The sequence below is a fragment of the Toxorhynchites rutilus genome, chromosome 3, assembly GCF_029784135.1.
Source record: "Toxorhynchites rutilus septentrionalis strain SRP chromosome 3, ASM2978413v1, whole genome shotgun sequence".
Lineage (NCBI taxonomy): Eukaryota > Metazoa > Arthropoda > Insecta > Diptera > Culicidae > Toxorhynchites > Toxorhynchites rutilus.
This window is the reverse complement of record NC_073746.1, coordinates 331,590,342-331,608,710: the sequence shown is the minus strand read 5'-3', so window position 1 is coordinate 331,608,710 and position 18,369 is coordinate 331,590,342. Positions and strand designations below refer to the sequence as shown.

The window sequence follows — 18,369 nt, the reverse complement described above, 5'->3', positions numbered from 1 at the left end:
GAATGCTCACTCCACCCCAAAATCTAATTAGCGAAACAACTGCCGTACAGCAATTATTTTTATAGACACCTCAAAATTGCGATGGGTAATCATCTCTCTCGTAGACGGGCCATTGATTCTGAGTGATGCCAAAAACGAGGGTTAATCATCTCCGGTCAGTAGTAATTAAGGATTTATGCAAATCAATTAAAACTCACATTAAATCTCGCCTCTCGTTATTCAAGCGGCTTCTGATATTGCGTGAGCTATCTCATCGGTACACGATAGAAATTGTTGTGGAAATTCGCACTTCACCGAGTCTCGAACAGACTCGAGACCATTTTTATCGTGCACAATCGAACACGTGCTACAGTTCCGCAGATTATCCAACCAATTGTTGCATCGAGGGAATGGGTCTTTTTGAATAAAAAAAAGTTTCCTGATAAATAACGTCCTATTAATTATACGTTAAATTTATTTCGGACTTTCGGTGATTAATTCGATTCCCCCTGCCATTATCTCCGCCGAAGTGGATAATTTTCAAAGTGCAATTATACCTTTAAAATGAGTTTATTGTTGAGTCGTTTTCGAATGGAAAATGGATAATATTCTACAAAACTATGATAAATGAGTCAATTTGCTACACAATCTTAAACTTTTTAACGAATGCTATCGCCCTTCGAATGAGTCATTCAATTGGTAAGGACTCGTGAATCCATTTGCGCGAACCATCACTGAAATCAGCTGCAGCGTGGTCAACGCCACTCAATATCCATTTGGTCGTCAGCAGACCCTCCACTCCGACCGGACCACGAGCGTGAATTCTTGCAGTTGAAATTCCAACCTCCGCACCCAAACCGAAACGGAATCCATCAGCGAATCGGCTGCTAGCATTGTGGAAAACACATGCGCTGTCCACGTGATTCTGGAAGTAGCTCGCGGATGATTCTGTAATAACAAGCAAATGAAATGAAAGGATAAGGTTACAAAACGTAAACCACTCACCATTCTCGGTAACAATTACATCGGTATGACCACTTCCGTACGTGTGCACATGATCGATGGCTTCCTCGAGATCCTTCACCACTTCGATGCTACATTCCAACGCACCGTATTCGAACTTGAGTGATTTCGCTTGCGGTGGCCCAAAAGTCAAAACCTGATTGAGTTTCGGTCCGGAATTAATTTTGACACCTTCTCGCTTAAGCATGTTACACACATCAGCGAAGAAGGTCCCATTGTTTATGAGATCCTCGTGGATCAATAGTGTTTCCATGGCATTACATGCTAGAAGAAAAGAAACAGTGAATTTAAAGTCTAAGGATTACCATAAAGAAATTCTTACCTGCCGGATAGTCACACTTCGAATCGCGAACGATTTTCAAAGCCTTATCCAAATTCGCTTCTTTGTCAATGTACACATGACAAATTCCTTCAGCGTGACCCATCACCGGAATGTGGTGGGATTTTTCCTGAATGCTTCGAACCAGCTCACTCGATCCTCGTGGAATGATCAGATCTATGTGCTTATCCATCGACAGAAGATCACTGATCTCTTCGCGCGTGGAGACCAAAGAAATTGCCTTGGCCGCGCCGACTGTCCCCAGTGCTTGCTTGACCAGCTCCATCAGTGCCCTATTGCTATGAGCAGCCTCTTTACCACCCTTCAGAAGTAGCCCATTTCCGGATGCCATAGCAAGGGCTGCTACTTGAGGCAGAGAATCAGGTCGTGACTCGAAGATAACCAGCAGAACTCCAATCGGGACCGTCACTTGCTTCAGCTCGAGGCCATCGGCAAGCTTAGTTTTCCGCAGCACGCGACCAACGTTCTGTTGGTTAATAATTGATATTAAATTGAGCTTATTTTTGCTTTAAATTACAAATTCTCACCCTATGACTATCTTCCGCAATTTGCTTCAACCCGATGGCTAGACCCTCTAGTTTAGCCGGAGTCAGAGATAGACGCGACAGAAGCGGTTTTGCGAGTCCTGATTTTTTGGCTTCATCCAAATCCCTAGCGTTGGCTTCCAGTATTTGAGATTGTCTCGAGATTAACAGATCGGCCAGAGTATTTACACAAAGAGCCCGATCGCTTGATGAAAGATTTTGAAGGACACGACTGCCAACGCGGGCTGCAAAAGAAGATTACATCAGTACAAATTTATTATTTTCGGAATTTTAAATTAACTTACCATGTTCTGCCAACTGATCGACCGGAGGAGCCTTTTCCGCGGTTGACTCTGTGAAAAATGTTCCCACCTTCCTTCCGGTCAAAATATGTTTGATAGCCTTCTCCTGAGTACCGTTACAGATAACAACACTGACACCACGATCCAGCGCCCATGTTGCGGCAGTTACCTTTGAATCCATGCCACCAGTGCCAACCTTCGACTTCTGACCAAATTTGATCAAGTCTTTATCCGCCGAAGTATACGTATGCATCAACAAAGCACCATCTTCCCATGGTGGCTTGTTGTAGATTCCATCAACATCCGACATTAGAATCAGCAAATCAGCGTGAATTTCCGCGGCGAGAAGTGCTGCCAGACTATCATTGTCTCTGATATTGATGCCTCGTTTCTTCCCTGTAGCCGACACTTCCTGATTAACGACAAACATCGGAGGCATAACGGCGTCATTCGTGTTGATGATAGGCACAATATTCAGACTGATCAATTCTGATAAAGTGCTGAACAAATTCTTCCTAGTTTCCTCGTTGTAAAAATCAGGTTCCGTCACTAGCACCTGTGCCACCTTGATACCATACTGGGCAAACATCGCATCATACAGCGACATCAGACCCGACTGTCCCACCGCAGCAGCAGCCCGAGGTTCGAGCATCGTTCCCGCGTCCTGTCTGGTGTGATCCGTAGGCGACAACGTCTCCCGCATCGACAAACTCATCAACAGCTCCTGGGTTAGTTTCTGCTTACCGAACGCCACCGCACCGCTGGTAACCATGATACACTCTCTACCCTCGACATGGTACTCTGCGACCTGCTCGACAATGGAAGCCAATCGACCAAGCGCCAGACCGTGTTCATCCTCTCGCGTGATCACGGCACTTCCCAGCTTTACGACCATCCGACGGGCCGATTTGAGTTGGCTGCGCTCGGAAATGGTGGCCCGCTCGCGATCATGGATCGAGTGGAGAGTCCTGTCGGAACGGTACACCTTGTTGGCCTGAAAACATTGGCATTGATTATGAAGAATTGTTTTATCGCGAAATGAGCTGATCAGCTTAAAATTGTTAACACCTAGCGCTTCGGTAAATGAAGAAAATTTCTACAGCTTTTGGACGACTGTATGTATAGACAGCATATCAATGAAAAATACAGTATTTTGGGCCTCAGAGTTCAACAACTTTTGGCTGAAGCTTATTGTGTCTCAGAAAATCTAATGTTGCTCTATAAATCATGTTTGAAGGCTATTATCCTACTTAATACATCTCATTCATTTGAACACACAAAACTTCTCTTTTCACGAATCTCGTATTGCAACTCTACTTTACCTATAATTTCCTACATTTTTTGGTAAATACACTTCCGACGCCAAAAGGTCACTGAGTCACGCACGCATTAATTGCATGACAGGTGACAACGAAATTCGCACGGTAATAAATCGTTGTTGCATTTCATATTTCCCAACCCTCTATGCTTCAGAGGACAATATACTCGCGATGATTCACCGTCATGTAACATGGCGTAGCATGGAGAGAGAGAAAAAAAATGCGCCATTCTTTTTGAACTACCCCCCGTTGATTGTTGATAAGCTGCTGGGTGTCGCTCCGAATCGTGAAATGGATTTTTTAATCGGATTGGTAGCATATCAGTGTAAAAGTGTGAAAAAGTATGAAAACACCCACATGTGGATCTGGGCGGTGGAATGAATTGTTTGTTTTTGTCGCTACAGTTTTAATTAATTCGTGTCCTGCTCTGCACTTTCCATTATACGTATTAAAGTGAAGTAAATTGATCGATTTTTCGCAATTTACGCTCCTTGCACGAGATTATATTTTAAGTGCTTTTTATATTCCTTTTTTGTTCCGATTCACATTTTGCCGAATTCGAATATGAATTAAAAATCTGCCTGATCACTTTTTTTTACTTTTTTACAATATATATATTTAGTGTTTACACATGTTGGAGCTTTGAAATTTAAGTTGAAAGTGATAATTCCAAGTCAACATCGAAATATCACATTGTGTTCGAGAAATTCTGAAACTCAATTCCAACTCAAAAACAAAGATCTCATTCATTCATTTATAAAATTCACAAATTCAAGAAGAACTGGTGAAAATTGTTTATTACATATTCTGGTTAAGAAGATTTTGCACCGTAAAGAATTTCAAAAGATTGAGTACCACTTTCTAATCAAAACAAAATGTTTTTTTTTCAATTTTTTTATCAATGCAATTCATACCAATATAGCGAAAAACCAAATAAGGAAATGCTGAATTCTATGAATTTTCTCTAAAACTGTAGAATTAACGTTCAATTTTCATTGTATTTCTGCAACAGATTTAACAGTCAGTAGCAGGTTTGATGCATCTTAGTCTGCGTCAGATTTATGTGCATAAAAAGAAATTATATACCACCAATATAGACCACGTACAGAATAATTATTTCTGTGGGGACTTCAGTGTTCGAAATGATTTAAATAAAAATATCAATTGAGGTGGAACGAAGTTCGCCGGGTCAGCTAGTTCAAAATGATTTTCACTTGGACCCAGCGAAATCTGTATATGCTACACGCATACTGATACATTGATGCGTCTGTTTCGTTTATTTCTACTAACATTTCCACCCAATTTGGTACGCAGAAGCTTTCATTGACGATGGAAGCTACTTGAATTAGTTATATCATCGTCAAAATATATCATATGCCATGCGAAAGGATACTCGGTATTCTATTGAAAGTATCATCCGTTTCATTTCACTAAAATGAATTGTCTCTGTCCGTCCCTAAAAAGAGATAATAAAAAGGCATTTGAGGGCATAGCTGTCATGCTTACCACCAGGGCTCGGCATAGTCATATTCAACTGAGGATAGTCAGAGGACTCTGAAGAAAGTCCCCTTCGTATTCAATTTGAAATGACTTTCGGCTTCTTCCAGCAGTTTCTCCGTCAACATGACTCAATAGTCAGTCGAGCGTTTAGTCGCTATCTCCCTCTACGACTCGACTATCTCATTTCGTTCTTCACCGTCAAATGGACTTCATTTCATTTTGAAGTGACTCCCCTCGAAATGAATTGGTTTCTCTCTCTCATGTATCACGTATGCATGTATCGATGTTTGTGTTCAACGTGGTTTGACATATACTATAGGTGAGCTAGTTTTTTTTTGTACCGTACGCAAAAATTACTCACACATTTATATGAGCGTACAGTGTTGAGACACTGAAAAATTTGTGAATTTTGTATTACTAATGAATACAAAACTATCACTTCATTCAAATGACTTCAATCCACACTTCTACTTCCCCTTCACACGTATCTTTTTACCCGCGTACAGGATCTTATTTTTACGTCCATATAAAGTGAAACTTGATTTCTGATGCAAAAAATTAGTTACAATTAGTATTAATATAAACCCGTTTTCCTGTATGTTTTTTTTTTCACAAAATTGAACTTGGAGACAAAGTGAATTAAAATTTTGTTTGAAATTCCTCCCACACTGCACACTATTTACTAATACTAACGCGACCATTATACCTAATAACTGTATAAGTTCGTTGGTTTGAGTTCACGGTGGGTAGACAATAAACCGTCTATCAATGATGTAACTAATTTTTTGCATCAGAAATCAAGTTTCACTTTATATGGACGTAAAAATAAGATCCTGTACGCGGGTAAAAAGATACGTGTGAAGGGGAAGTAGAAGTGTGGATTGAAGTCATTTGAATGAAGTGATAGTTTTGTATTCATTAGTCACGTCAATTAGAATAAGTATTGACTAGAATAGTTCATCAATCATCCTCGCTCTCAACGCTCGTCAATTCATTTTCTAGTCAATTCACATTTTGTTGACGGTGAATGCCAAAGTAGTCATAATCGATGCGAAGCTACAGAGAGGAGAGTCGATTGCACAACTTCTCACGCCGCTTTTTGTTTCAGTTCAGATACCGTTCTGAATCATATTTCGGACACTCTGTAATAATAACTTGAAATGCTTAATGCCCTGATGATATCACTAAAGAGTTGCTTTAAAGAAACAATTGTGATATTAACATCATCATCATCAGGGTTGTCTTAACATTTCAAGTTATTATTACAGAGTGTCCGAAATATGATTCAGAACGGTACAATAATGAAACCTTCAATAGACCGCTTGAATTTTTTTTCTTTTGAATGTTTGACTCGCTCGAAGATTACCAAGTTGACCCCCGTGTCGGTGACATTGGGCTTTTCGTTAGAAAAATGGTAATCACTGGGAAAGACACTTACTAAATAACATGGTTTATTTTCGGATGTTTCATTATATGTGACGACTTTCTAGGTGAATTTCTGACTATTTTCTGACACTGATATTGTGCAAATATTCTTGATGCAGACTGAATGGAAAGCGCAGCAAGTACAACTCGGGGTTCAACGTGTTAAAAAACATAATTTCAGGGTGAATACTGAAACAAAATGCTGAATGAATGGATGAAAAACTAATGAATGTGAAGCGTAAAACGCGTGTAGGAAAGAGAAGAGATATTTTCTACGTTGAGCGCGAGAAAAGACTAATGATGTATTGAGCCAGCATGAAATACAGTAGATTCCTCATTGAGTGACAGTTTTTCAAAGTGACTTCGTTATCGTGAAATGTTGACCGAACTTCCTTGCCGCAAAATCAGGCGCAACATGCCACATAGCCACAGTTATGATGATTTTTTGCACGAACGGTTCTATGACGCCACGCACACAGAATATTTTGTATTTTACAGATTTTTTGCCAAATTTGAGATACAAAATCAGTATAACAGTTCGGCTGAAAAGTTCATAAGGTTGACGTCTAGATGGCGCCTCTTGCAAAAATCTACTTGACTATCACAAAGCCCCATCTTCCAATGGATACGTGTTAAAATTTTACCGCAATCGGTCGATTGGTTCGTGAGTTACAGCATTGAGAGTGAAGCAACTTTTGTTATTGTGAAAAAAAATGGAAAAATCACAAATCAATGAAAACGATGGCAAAATTGTATGAATAGGGCTTCGAATTGCTTCCGCATCCACCGTATTCTCCAGATCTGGCCCCCAGCGACTATTTTCTGTTTCGCAGACCTGAAGAGGTCATCTCGAATTTCAAAAAGGTACCCCATTGAAAATGTTCACCTCGAAAAAACACTCTATGCAAAATATCAGCTCAATCGGACTTAAGGGAGAGTGGCGCAATGCGGTCAAAGTTTGACTTTTTTGAATATCGAAAGATCACCCAAAAAGGGAGTAAAGGAATTCGAGGTTTTGGGAAAAAAAATTTGATGCCAAATGTCTTAAAATTGCACGAAAGTGTCAACTCAAATAAAAAATTTTTTGTCAAGAATCGACACACTGGGAACCCTAAGAGTTAGTTATCTCAAAAAAAATTTTTGTCAAAAATCTACTTTTCAGACGGAAAAATGACCAAGTGACAAAACATTTTTTTTTTTGCATGTGGTATTTTTTTTTTACAAACATTTTTATTCGAGATAACAGTAAATCCCGACAAGTTATGCAATTTTAAGACATTTGGCATAAAAAAAATTAATTTCTGGTGATTTTTCGGTTTTCAGAAAACTCAAATTTTAACGTCTGCGACACTAATAAATGAAGTTCAAATGAGCTAATATTTTGCATAGGGTATATTATCGTGCAAATCAACATTTCGCAGCAAGTTCCAAATGAAAAATCGAGATAACTATTTTTATTGGCACCCATATGTTTTGCCTCGCATTCCGAAAAAAAACTAAGTTCCAGAGTGTCGATTTTTGAAAAAAAAAATTTTTCGGGATCACACTGGATCTCGACATTTCTTGCAATTTTAAAACAATTGGCATCTTTTTTTTTCTTTTTCACTTTTATTTCCTTTACCAACCCCCCACAATAGTTTTCTCAAATTTGGGTATAGGCAAACCTTTTTTTGTGCTGGGGATAGGGAAGGCACAAAAAAAATTGCCTAAAAATATCGTGCAAAACTTCACCAGTAGCTTTAAAAACCGTGTTTGGTACTCATTTTGAAAAAAAAAAATTAGTGGGTTATATCTATGATATAACCGCAGGGTTCACGTGGAACTACCTTATGAGCAATCATTCGTTTGTATTGATTAAATTCTTGATTGAATGAAACAGTTTCCAAATTCAATTGAGTTCAATATATTTGCTCTGTGAGTGAAAAAAATGAGCAAATGCCGTGTAAAGTCAATTCATTTATTGTGATTGATTCTTCTTCGTTACAAGTAAATTTAATGACGGACCTTTTACGTTTGGTATGATGACTAGAACAAAATATATGTACGGAAGAATTATCAAACGTTTGATGAACCAGCCTAAGGCTGAAAATCTTTCCAATAAAGACAAAAAAAATTATCAAACGATTATTTTATTTTACATTTCCCTCTGAAGTTTACATCCCAAAAGTGTACATACTTCTCGAATCTCGAATTTGCTTGAAACTGGGAAGTTCATTCGCTTCTAGTGACTGCACGATTTTCCCAGGTTCCTAAGTTTAGAAGATCATGTTAGGACAGACATATTCCACTCTGCACAAAGGCAAGCGAGGACAAAAGTACTCGCAGTTTGCATTTATTTGCAGAGCCGATTTCCCCAGAAACCTCGGTTTTGAAGTCTGTGTTAGGGAAACACATTTCAATCGGAACAAAAATACCCCCGATTTGTATGAATTCGCAATGCCGATTTCCCCACGCTTCATGGATTTGAAGTCTGTGTTAGGGAAACACATTCCAGTCGGAACAAAAATACCCCCGACTTGCATGAATTTGAAATACCGATTTCTCCAGGCACCTTGGTTTAGAAATCTCTATTAGGGAACACATTTCGGTGGGAACAAAAGCTCCCCCTACTTTCGTGTGTTCTTTTTCTTCTTTTTGGCTTTAAGAGGGTTTAAACTTTTCAGTTCACTCGCCTCTAGGCTCTTTCGTGTGCTTGCAATGCCGATTTCGCTGCTTGGTTTTAAAGTCTGTGTTAGGGAACATTTTTCGATGAGAACAAAAGTCCCCCTACTTTCATGTATTTGCAATGCCGATTTCCCCAAGGCTGCTTGGTTTTGATGGCTGTTAGGGAAACCGTAAATCGGGCCAATCAAAACGATGCAGTTAGGGCGTTTAAATAACGCCTAATATTTTACAGTTATTCAATTGTTTATCTAATGAAAAACAACATTTTGTTAGTTGCGATAGATGCGTAGAAATATTCCCTATCAAGTGATGCAAACATCTCTCCTATCCAGTACGAAATGTTCGAGCTATAAGCATTCGAAATCTTTCATTTTTTCCTGCATGTTCTGTGTTTAGGTTTTCATTTTACCCTCCATATATTCCGGTTACACGTAGTCTCACGTCAAAACTTTTTTCGTGCGGTAGATAGGGACCGCATAAAAAAAGATTCCCCCAAGAAAATAACTCAAATCCACGCCGTTCACCGTTCAATTTCCTTTTGTTTCCCTGCTTTGCGATGGGACAGTTTGCCTCTTCGGTTGCGCGTGGCTGTTTTGTGCTTTTAGTTGCATGCCGAAACATGATGCTGTTAAATATCATGTTATGCAAAAACATAGAGCATTTGATGGAAAGAGGGGAATGATTTCAGAAGTGGATAATTGAGACGCAAATATGCTTTTTTCGCACTGAAATGCATATAAACCATCGAAAAAAATTAAATGAACGATAACTTCGTCAAATATGCTTCTTTTTATACACCGCTCAAAAAAAACCACACAAGAACAGAAAACCGCACAAAAAAATCGAACAAAAAAAAATCTCCCAAAAAAAACGCACAAAAACAGGTTTTACTGTATGTGCTTCATTTTCTGCTAACGTGCGTCTCGTGTATCACATGTTTCTGAAGCCCGAGATTTTATTTTAAGTTGTTGTATTTCAGAGAGTTCATTCGCTCTAGTATAAATTCCCCAAATTGGTCTTTTCAATCCTCTACGATATGGATATTGGGTGAAAGGAATTCGTATATCTTATTCCGATGTTATTTTGGAAAAGAATATGGTGACTTCCGGTACATTGGAAACGGCCCTAAAAACCGGAAATGGAGTTAATGAACTTAGACAAAGTGTTAGAACAAACCAAATACATACCTTAACACTAGAGTTTATCAAACACAATCTAATTACACAATTAAATACATTCCCCCTGAAGAGAACGCCCTTCCAGACCCGGTTGTGCGAGCCATAATTACGAATCAATAAAAGGGGGTCGGATTAGGATCACCTCGTTTATGTTAGTTCAGGACCACCTAGTTTTTTCATTTGCTGAATGTTTTGCGCCGGACCAAAAGAATAAAGGGTAGTCTTATAAACAAAGTTAGTCTGATAACGTGATTCGATTGGAGCTCATAAAACTCCTATAAGTCTCCTAAATCTCCGAGAATCATTTTAAACGTATTATGGGTATTGAAAAAATACTTACAAATTTCCCGGAATTATTCAATTAAACACGAATTATCAAGTTTCCGGAACCAACTCCAGTTCTCGCCGCGATAACCCGTTTATGTCTTCGATCGACGAAAAACAGGGAACTCAGAATTGGAGTTTTGTCATCCGAACCCGTATCGTATAAATACGTTGTAATTCGATTATTCGTTCACAATGACATAATGATCTATGGCGCGTTTTGATGATGCCAAACCCATGAGTATTCTTACCATAAATCAAGTCTCAACACCGCTCATCGGCCAGAGAATATTCTTCATTGCACGTCTGACCTCCAGCAACAATAATGAAATTGATACGAATATCTGTCTTCCATTGGAATCCTCCAATGCATCGTGACGCAAAATGTTGATGCACTTGTGCTATTATCAATCCGCTTTTACTGTTATTAAAAAATTTTACTCAACGCTCTCCGCATATCACGCCTGCGGGCCATGGAAATCACGTGCCAGACAAACATTTGTCATGATAACATTCCGGCGAATGAAAACAAATCAATGTCCAGGATGAATGATCAAGAAGCGATAGAAAATTTTTAGGGTTGAATTGTGAGCTGATGCATACGGATACTATGATTGACATTCTGTTTCTAATCCTCCTTCATTACATGATAATATTTTTTACCCCCAAGAGATTCCAGAACTATGGAACTTGCCTATTGCACTCAGTCCCACCTCCTGGTGGTTTGAAATTAACCGTGTTGTTGTATAATTGAACATCAGAATGGGTGAAAGTCTAGGCTGACCAAGTACCTCAATTGATAACAGAACCCCCTTCTCCGTTAAGGCCAAACATACAACAAAGCTATCGATGCTCAGCTGGCTATTTTTCACTTTGCGGCACAGAACACTATTGGAAGCGAATACCTTTCCCTGTTTGTAGGATTATGGACAGCAACAATAACAATACTTGTAACAACAGAAGTAATATAAACAACATTGAGGGTTTGCTGACGAAACATAGTGTAGCATGGCGATAAGAATCTGATCAGAGATAGGAACAATCCGGGCGAAATGCATTATATTGCATTGCATCGTCAGAATAGATTACAACACAGCAATCGCTCTGTAGGAAGCTTCTCAAGAGAATGAGTTGGGATTGAATTTTAAACTAAAACGAAAACTAGAATAGGCTCGATGATTACGATATCATCGCAAACCCCTGAGGGAGGATATCTGTTGCCTTGATTGGAAACAAATTGCATTCAAGCAAATTATGATGCGAGTAGTGATTCTCTTTGCAAAAACCGTGCTTTGACACACTTCACAACTTCAAATGAAAACAAAGTTAGAAAAAAAACTAATCAGCCCATCTACCGGTGTAAACGCAAACAATATACAATACACAAACCGACGGGATCGCCTGCAGGAACTTTTTGAATCAAACGAAGAGTCTAATAGTTCCGATTGACAACCGGCCAAACAAACAAGAGTTAGTTTGAAACATACCCACGTCAACGATCGGAAGGAATCACATAAACAAGACATGATGGGAACATTCCCCTGGTACAGGACTCAGAGTCCAATAATATGGGTGATCCACCCTTGTTTCCGCGGCTCCAAGTGAAAAGTTTGTTTAGTCGATGCTCTTATCGCGATTCTATCGTCGAATAAACAACTTCGGAACATGCAAAAGTAGTTGAAGTATGTGAATGACTGCGAGTTCGAGTTCTCTGTGTCCATAATCACAATTGCTCCAGAACACTGAGTAGAGAGGAGTTATTTAGTTGCTGTATAATGGAGTCATCCAGTTCACATAGGAATTAACTTTTTTTCACGCTCGAGGATTCCACAATAGTTACGATACAGGTCGGACTCGATTATATATGATTCGATTATACACAATTTTAGACTCGATTGTATACAGTTCGAAATTTTTTTTTTATATTTCATATATGACTCATTTCAAGAGAACATGAAATGAATGAACGTAAAAGTGAAAGTTAATTAGCTATTACTAGTACAGTTATTTTGGTGGTTTTTAGTTGAAGATTCACCAGGAATTTTTCAAAATGATATTGCAGCGAAATTTAAAAATATAGAAGTTGGGTGTCAAAGAACAAATTGTAGAACGAATAGAGAGCTTCAATTTTGTCGATAGTAGTATTAATGTTTATTATGTATTTTTCGGATAAAATTAGGAGTAACATCTTAAAACCCACAACCTTTGAAGTTTTTTCTTCTAAAATATTACTTAAATCCACTAATTTGAAAATTTCACTGTATCTTGTATAAAATTTTCTTATGTTTCAAATGGAATCAACAGAATTGTCCTACGTAGCGTAATTTCGACATTAGAGCCAGATTAAGGCAAACAGAGCCCGAAACAGAGAAAAAGTTCAATAACTCTGTCATTGTTGGAATTCGAACATATGCGTAAAAGGATTTTCATCATCATATTTGATTATTCTCTATCACCTCCTGAAATAATTAAGTTTTTTTATATATTATATATATGATTTTAAGGGGATGAATCAAAAATAGAATTCTTCTTCATAATCAAAAAACGGAAAATATGTGTATGAAAAACAAATAAAAAATATATTAGTTTGACTCGATTATATTCAGGATTTGATTATATACAGTGAAAAGAAATCGAAGACTGTATATAATCGAGTCCGCGCTGTATTTCGATTGCAGCGATAGATTCGAGAATGGCGTGGATCGATGAGTTTTGGCACGATTCGTGAAAAGAAGGAACAATATTTCCCTACATGAAATTCTGCAGGGAATTAGTGCATGGTGTTGCTCCAGAACACTGTATTCTGTGCAACTGGAACATGAATTATTTGTTCTAACCGTCAACAATCATTAGTGTTTCGAATGATTACTTTGTTGAAAATTTGCTGAAAACGTTATACACCAAGGTTTTTTTACGCGGTTTTTTACGAGGTTTTTTTACGCGGATTTTCCATTTAACGCGGTTTTTTTCAACCATTCAACCTTGGACGTGTTTATATCGTTTGAAAGACGGACAGAAACTGCAAGTACAATTTTCTATGAAGATACATAAATGTTTCTGAAAACTCGAGGATTAAATATGCATGATATGGCTATAGCTTTCAAAAGTTACGCTACGAAATATTTAATGCGGAGAACTCACTAGCTTTTTACAATATATTAGTCTCGTTTGGGAATGAATTCAAAGTCCTTTTTTCGTAACATCATTCTCCTTTTTTAGATCGCAGACCTTTGAGAATCTTCAAAAAATTGGAGCTGGAAAAAGCTTTGAGCCAGATGGAGAAAAGGTTCCGAGCGGATGAATATTTTGGAATTCTTCCAGACTTGCAATTGCAATTCCGATTTTCAGTCAATGGCGAAACTTCGGCAAAGAGTAATAAACCAATAGGAGATTACATTAAGAAACATATGCATTTTCAACAAGAGATTTTTGTCTATTAGACCAAACATTCAATTTTGCCCTCGCTATCAATATCAAAATGTGTCCAAAGAAGTATAATGTCTTCTAACTGCCCTCGCTCAGAAGTTTCCATCTAGAAGTACATTGTAATGTACTCAACATAGTGTACATAAAGTAGAACTTACTTGATTCATCATGTACGCGCTCACTCCTGGGCTGCTCACTACCGAAAAACTCCGGGAGTTTATCAACATCTGCTGGTATCTACAGCGGAACGTTGCCCCGCGGTATAATCCCAGACCACGCAAACAAATCGACATTTTTCAGCACCGATGATTAAACTCCAAGTAGTTGAAGGAACCTCCGACACGCACTTCCAAAGTAAATTGAAACTAGGACAGAATAATCCTTCTCACTTCAGTGGAACTTCAACTCGATCCAATCACAGCATCGTCACAACAGAACATTCAATGTAGAAGTCCAAATGCAATGTTTAAGTCCACTCTGGAATAAAGCTTCCTGAACAACCTTCCAACCGACTGTCTGGAACTCGACTAATCGTTATCGGGATTAAACTCTCGTCCCGCTAAACCACTAGCCCGGAATCATCGACAAGACCTGTGTTTGTTTGCACACTTTTTTTTCCTGACTTTGAACACTACTATAAATCGGTCAACACGATTGATAAGAGTTCAATGAGAAGCTGTGTATGCTTCTACTTTAATAACATAAAAGGAATCTGTTTGTGAGGAACGAATTCGAGAGGAACATGCATAAGTGTTTGTAGTATTCACCATCAACAAGATGAGTCAAGAGTTCGTTTGGATACACCGAACTCAAATCATAGAATACCTAATCCAAATTTGGTCTACCTGTGATTTCAGGCTGTCCTAGAGCGAATGCACTTCCGATGCAAAAACGGAGTGAGTCATGCGTTCATTAATTTTATGGCAGGTGACACCGAAATTCAAACGGCAATAAATCATTGTTGTGTTCCATATTTTCCAACCCATCATGCTTCAGAGGATACCATACTCGCGATGATTCACCATCATGTAACATAGCATAGCATAGAGATAAAAACGCGCCGCTCTATTTGAACCCGTTGATTATTGATAAGCTGTTGTGCGCTGGTTCGAAACGTGAAATGGATTTTCAATCGGATTGGTAGCATATCAGCGTAAAAGTATGTACTGTCTACAACATCTGCATCTGAATCTAGGCGAGGCACAGGACCGACACATGTCGATGTTTTTGTTGTTACAGTTTTAATTAATTCGGGTCATGACCTGCACACTCTCCATTGTTCATTGATATACACTAGGAAAGTTTAAAATTCGCAGAGCGAGAATGGAAAAAACTAGTTTTGAGTCTAAAAAGAGGCGAAAAATATTCTCAACATACTCTAATTGCATTTCTCAATTCAATTACAAACTTGGTGGACCGATACTGATTTTTAAGCTCAGTCGTCGGATTTCACGCTTTGATATTTTAGTTTTTAGTGTAGTTGGATTAGAACGGCGAATAGAATAGGCAATAAATCCATTAGCTTAACCCATCCACATACAACATCGAGTCTCACTCGTGATGTACTTGCATATCATAGGGCGCTAGGATACATAGTAGTGAAATTACTCATCGAAGTGTTTGAATTAGTCCACTCTTTTATTCGACTTTGAAGAGATCAGAGTACTTGTCCACTCTTTTGGAAATTACATCGTAGGGTAAGGAGCTAAGTATAACTTCTTTTAGCAGTAAATATGAGGTCGACGAAAAAGAAATCCATCTTTTTCAAGTAAATTTCAAGAGATTCTTCCGCATGGTTAGAAGGTTTTTACTTAAAAAAAATCATTTCGAAGTATAACCTACTGAAAATAATTTATTGATTTCTGATCGTACCATTCGACAGCCCATTGAATATAGTTGGAAGAGCAATTCTGCTCAGAATCAACCATATACCATATCACCATATACAGGGTGGGCCATTTAAAGTGGAAGCATCTGGCAACCCCATAACTTTTGACAGAGATGTCAGATAAACAAATGTCATACCGCGTTGGAAGCGTCATTTCAGTACAATTTTAACCATGGAACAATACACACCCAAACAACGCGCTGAAATTGTTCAGCTGTACATTCAAAATAACTTCTCAATTGTGTTAACTAAACGTGCGTGGAAAAATAAAAATAAAGTTAAAACATCGCCTGGAGACAACACTATACATCGATTATATGCCAAATTTATATCGTCTGGTAGTGTTGGTAATGCCACTCATCTGTCCAGACAACGACCAAGACGTTTCGACGAGAATATTGATGCCGTTCGAGCCAGTGTTGCAGAGACTCCATCGACATCAGGTCGCCATCGTTCGCAAGAGTTAGGCCGATTTTTTATTACCATTTGTTCGTGAAAATGAATTGGACAATTACTGGTTCCAACAGGACGGCGCTACATGCCATACAGCGGCTGCCACGACCAAATTATTGCGCGAAATGTTCCCCGGAAGATTAATATCGAAAAACGGCGATTATGACAGGCCACCGAGATCACCTGATTTGACGCCTCCTGACTTTTTTTATGGGGATATTTAAAATCCAAGGTATACACTGGTAAACCAAGGATCCTGGCTGCGCTGAAAGACAATATCCGACAAGAAATTGCTGCCATATAGGCCGAAACATTGGGCAAAGTGATGGAAAATGCCGAAAAAAGGGCACATTTTGCGGTCAAGGCCAGAGGCGGTCATTTACGAGATATCATAATCAAAAAGTAGTTAAAACAAATCTCCTTGGACCAAAATAAATGAATTTAAAAAAAAAAATTAAAATTCCACTTCTTTACTTTGCTATTGTAAAAACAAATCCTTCCACTTTAAATGGCCCACCCTGTATCTGCGAAATCAAACTAAGAGCGAATGATCGGCATGTGTGAAGGTCTCTCGTCACGGCATGTGTGAATGTGTGATCATATAGACAGAACTCGACCATTCTAAGCCGAGTGGTTGGCCTAGAAGCCTCTCGAGTACTTTAAATATGTTGTTCAGTAAGATAAATCATAGTTCAACGACATCTGAGAACGTTGCAGAATGACGAGATGCTGCACCCAAACTAATGTTGGCAGAAAACATTTTATCTTCGACAGAAAAAAATCTGTTTCGTGTGCTGAAGGGTGAAATGAGCAAATAAAAACATCTGTTTCAAAAGCTTTAAAATGTTTGTATGTGTAGAAGCATATCTTTATTTTTTCATCTTTTTGGTATTGAACCCAAATAAAAGTCCAAACGATGTCAACGGAGTTCGAGGGGTTCAAACCAAGGCCGGCTAGAATGCAAGGCTGTTTTACACGACCAAGCTATCCACATTGCTACTAGTGCTGTTGCATAAATGTGTGAAATACTACATGGGCCAAAAAAACCCCCGGGATTTTTAAAGAAAACAATACTTTTTTAGGCAAAGCTGTATTTATTCCTCAACATAGTTTCATTTGAGGGCAAAACACTTGTTGTCCAGCTTTCGATTCCCTTTTTGTAGTACGAAAAGTCTAAGTCCTGAGTGTGGTAATGGATCCACGTTTCTTGATTAAACACTCATAAAGACAAAAGTTACAAATCGTTCATTCTGAGAGACGCGTAGGATTTTGTACTTCTGAGACGATTTGCAATTCAACGTTCCTCTAATTTACTCCAAACTTTGAAAAATCGGCTAAAAAAAACGGCTGAACGTATCAATATGAAACGTTAACAGATGTTTAGGGAATACACTAGTCTAAAAATTTACCTGCATACATTGGAACTTACTGCGATATTTGCAGAATAACGATGGATTTTGTAAAGCACTATAAAAATCCAGTTTTTGGCCCTTTTTTGAAATAAATGCAAAAAAAAATAGATAAGTTTTTTTACGTCAAAGTAACAAATTATCTTTGTGCAGAATTTATTGAAGTTTTCAAAACTACCTTTCGATTTGCTGTGCGATGGTTGTTCATTGAATTATTCATCATCAAAGACGAAGAGGTAATTTTCATTTAAACTGAAATATCTCTGTGTGGCAAGGTCCTACAGAAACGATCTTGGAACCAAATGAAAGCTGGTTGCTAAGGTTAATTGAATTTGCTGTTGAGTTGATTAGCGAAAAAATATGTTAGTCCAGAATATTCTTGAAAAAAAAACAAAGAAAAATAGATTTTTCACTTCATTCCGTTATTGTTGCCCATTACACCTACACACACCAAGATAAAAATATGTACCTAAAAAAAGTTGTAGCTTCAAACTGATGCGCATCCCATCGACATGCGTTGATTTTTCACGCATGTCAAAAATCACTGAAAATTTTCAACTTCGCACTCTGTTTCTCTAATTTTTTTGTCGAGTGTATACATTTTTGAACACGATT

At 38.3% G+C, this 18,369-nt stretch overlaps 1 protein-coding gene across 1 annotated transcript; it reads right to left on the bottom strand.

Moving 5' to 3' along the window:
• Window positions 1-530: 530 nt before the first annotated feature.
• On the bottom strand, window positions 531-14,552 carry LOC129778118 (delta-1-pyrroline-5-carboxylate synthase). Its single transcript, XM_055784809.1, has 6 exons — window positions 14,163-14,552; window positions 2,172-3,162; window positions 1,870-2,111; window positions 1,325-1,808; window positions 985-1,266; window positions 531-927 (listed from the first exon to the last, which is right to left on the bottom strand). The coding sequence occupies exons 1-6, from the start codon at window positions 14,295-14,297 to the stop codon at window positions 668-670; spliced, it is 2,394 nt and encodes a 797-aa protein (XP_055640784.1). The 5' UTR covers window positions 14,298-14,552; the 3' UTR covers window positions 531-667.
• Between the last annotated feature and the right edge of the window lie 3,817 nt (window positions 14,553-18,369).

Coding starts and splice junctions, on each gene's coding strand:
- LOC129778118 (XM_055784809.1), bottom strand. CDS start 14,297: ATGTCGATTTGTTTGCGTGGTCTGGGATTATACCGCGGGGCAACGTTC. Junction 2,112..2,171: donor CGATCAGTTGGCAGAACATG/GTAAGTTAATTT, acceptor CTTCTTTTGCAG/CCCGCGTTGGCAGTCGTGTC. Junction 928..984: donor TGTAATTGTTACCGAGAATG/GTGAGTGGTTTA, acceptor TTGTTATTACAG/AATCATCCGCGAGCTACTTC.